This window comes from Suricata suricatta, chromosome 14, assembly GCF_006229205.1.
Source record: "Suricata suricatta isolate VVHF042 chromosome 14, meerkat_22Aug2017_6uvM2_HiC, whole genome shotgun sequence".
Classification (NCBI taxonomy): domain Eukaryota; kingdom Metazoa; phylum Chordata; class Mammalia; order Carnivora; family Herpestidae; genus Suricata; species Suricata suricatta.
The window spans coordinates 80570362-80571482 of record NC_043713.1 but is presented as its reverse complement, the minus strand read 5'-3'; the positions used below and the strand labels follow the sequence as shown (position 1 = coordinate 80571482).

Below are 1121 nucleotides of genomic sequence, written 5' to 3'. Positions count from 1 at the left end.
TCTTAATGCAGGGCCAGAAATGGGTGATTCACCTGCAGGTGAAGAGAGACTACTTTGTGAAGAACTTCCCAGTCTTCAGCTACCACAGTGGTGTCCTGGGGCAAGAAATGCCTCTCATCTCACATGACTGTCACTATGAAGGCTACATAGAAGGAGTCCCAGGGTCTTTTGTTTCTCTCAACACCTGTTCAGGCCTCAGGGGCATCCTGATTAAGGAGGGAAAACCCTATGGCATTAAGCCCAAGGACACTTCCACACCCTTTGAACATGTGTTGTACACCATGGCACACCAAGCTCGAGTCTCCTGTGGTGTCACTTCCAAAGGCAGCCAGTTGGTGTCTGCCAGCCAGCAACAGGCGGTCAGGAAGCCTCGCCGTCCACAGGCACCGCCCCCCTTTTGGTCACACACCAAGTACGTGGAGATGTTTGTTGTGGTCAATAACCAGCGGTTCCAAATGTGGGGCAGCAACGTCAGTGAGACCGTCCAGGCGGTGATGGACGTCACTGCTCTGGCCAACAGCTTCACCAGGGGAATCAACACACAGGTGGTGCTGGCTGGAATGGAGATTTGGACCGAGGGGGACCTCACAGAAGTCCCAGCGGACTTGCAGGTCACACTCAGGAATTTCAACAGCTGGAGACAGGAGAAGCTCTGCCATCGTGTGCAGCACGATGTTGCCCACATGATCGCTGGGCATCGTCCTGAAGGAGATGTGGGACAGGCATTTCTCAGTGGTGCCTGTTCAAGTGGCTTTGCGGCAGCTGTTGAATCCTTCTATCATGAAGACGTCCTCCTGTTTGCAGCGCTCATGGCCCATGAGCTTGGGCACAACCTGGGTATTCGGCACGACCACTCGGCCTGCGTTTGTAAAGATAAACACTTGTGCCTCATGCATGAACATATCACCAAAGAAGGTGGCTTCAGCAACTGTAGCTCTGACTACTTCTACCGGTTCCTCCGGGAACACAAAGGGGCCTGCCTGTTCAACAAGCCCCGGGCCCAAGGTCGCCTGCGTAGGAATGCACAGTGTGGAAATGGTGTCTTGGAGGACAATGAGGAGTGTGACTGTGGACCTGACTGTGGCAATAACCAGTGCTGTGACCAAACATGTAGGCTGAAG

At 53.7% G+C, this 1121-nt stretch overlaps 1 protein-coding gene across 3 annotated transcripts in view; it reads right to left on the bottom strand.

Moving 5' to 3' along the window:
• The window catches only part of TMEM116 (transmembrane protein 116), a 102863-nt gene that overhangs the window by 28072 nt on the left and 73670 nt on the right, over positions 1–1121 (bottom strand). Inside the window, exon 11 of one of the 3 annotated variants that reach the window (XM_029922949.1) lies at positions 578–859. The exons of the other annotated variants lie outside the window; for them this stretch is intronic. Within the exon in view, the coding sequence (XP_029778809.1) occupies positions 779–859 (81 nt within the window). The 3' untranslated portion in view covers positions 578–778. Of the gene's footprint in view, positions 1–577; positions 860–1121 lie in introns of those variants that run through there. 3 annotated transcript variants of the gene reach the window in all.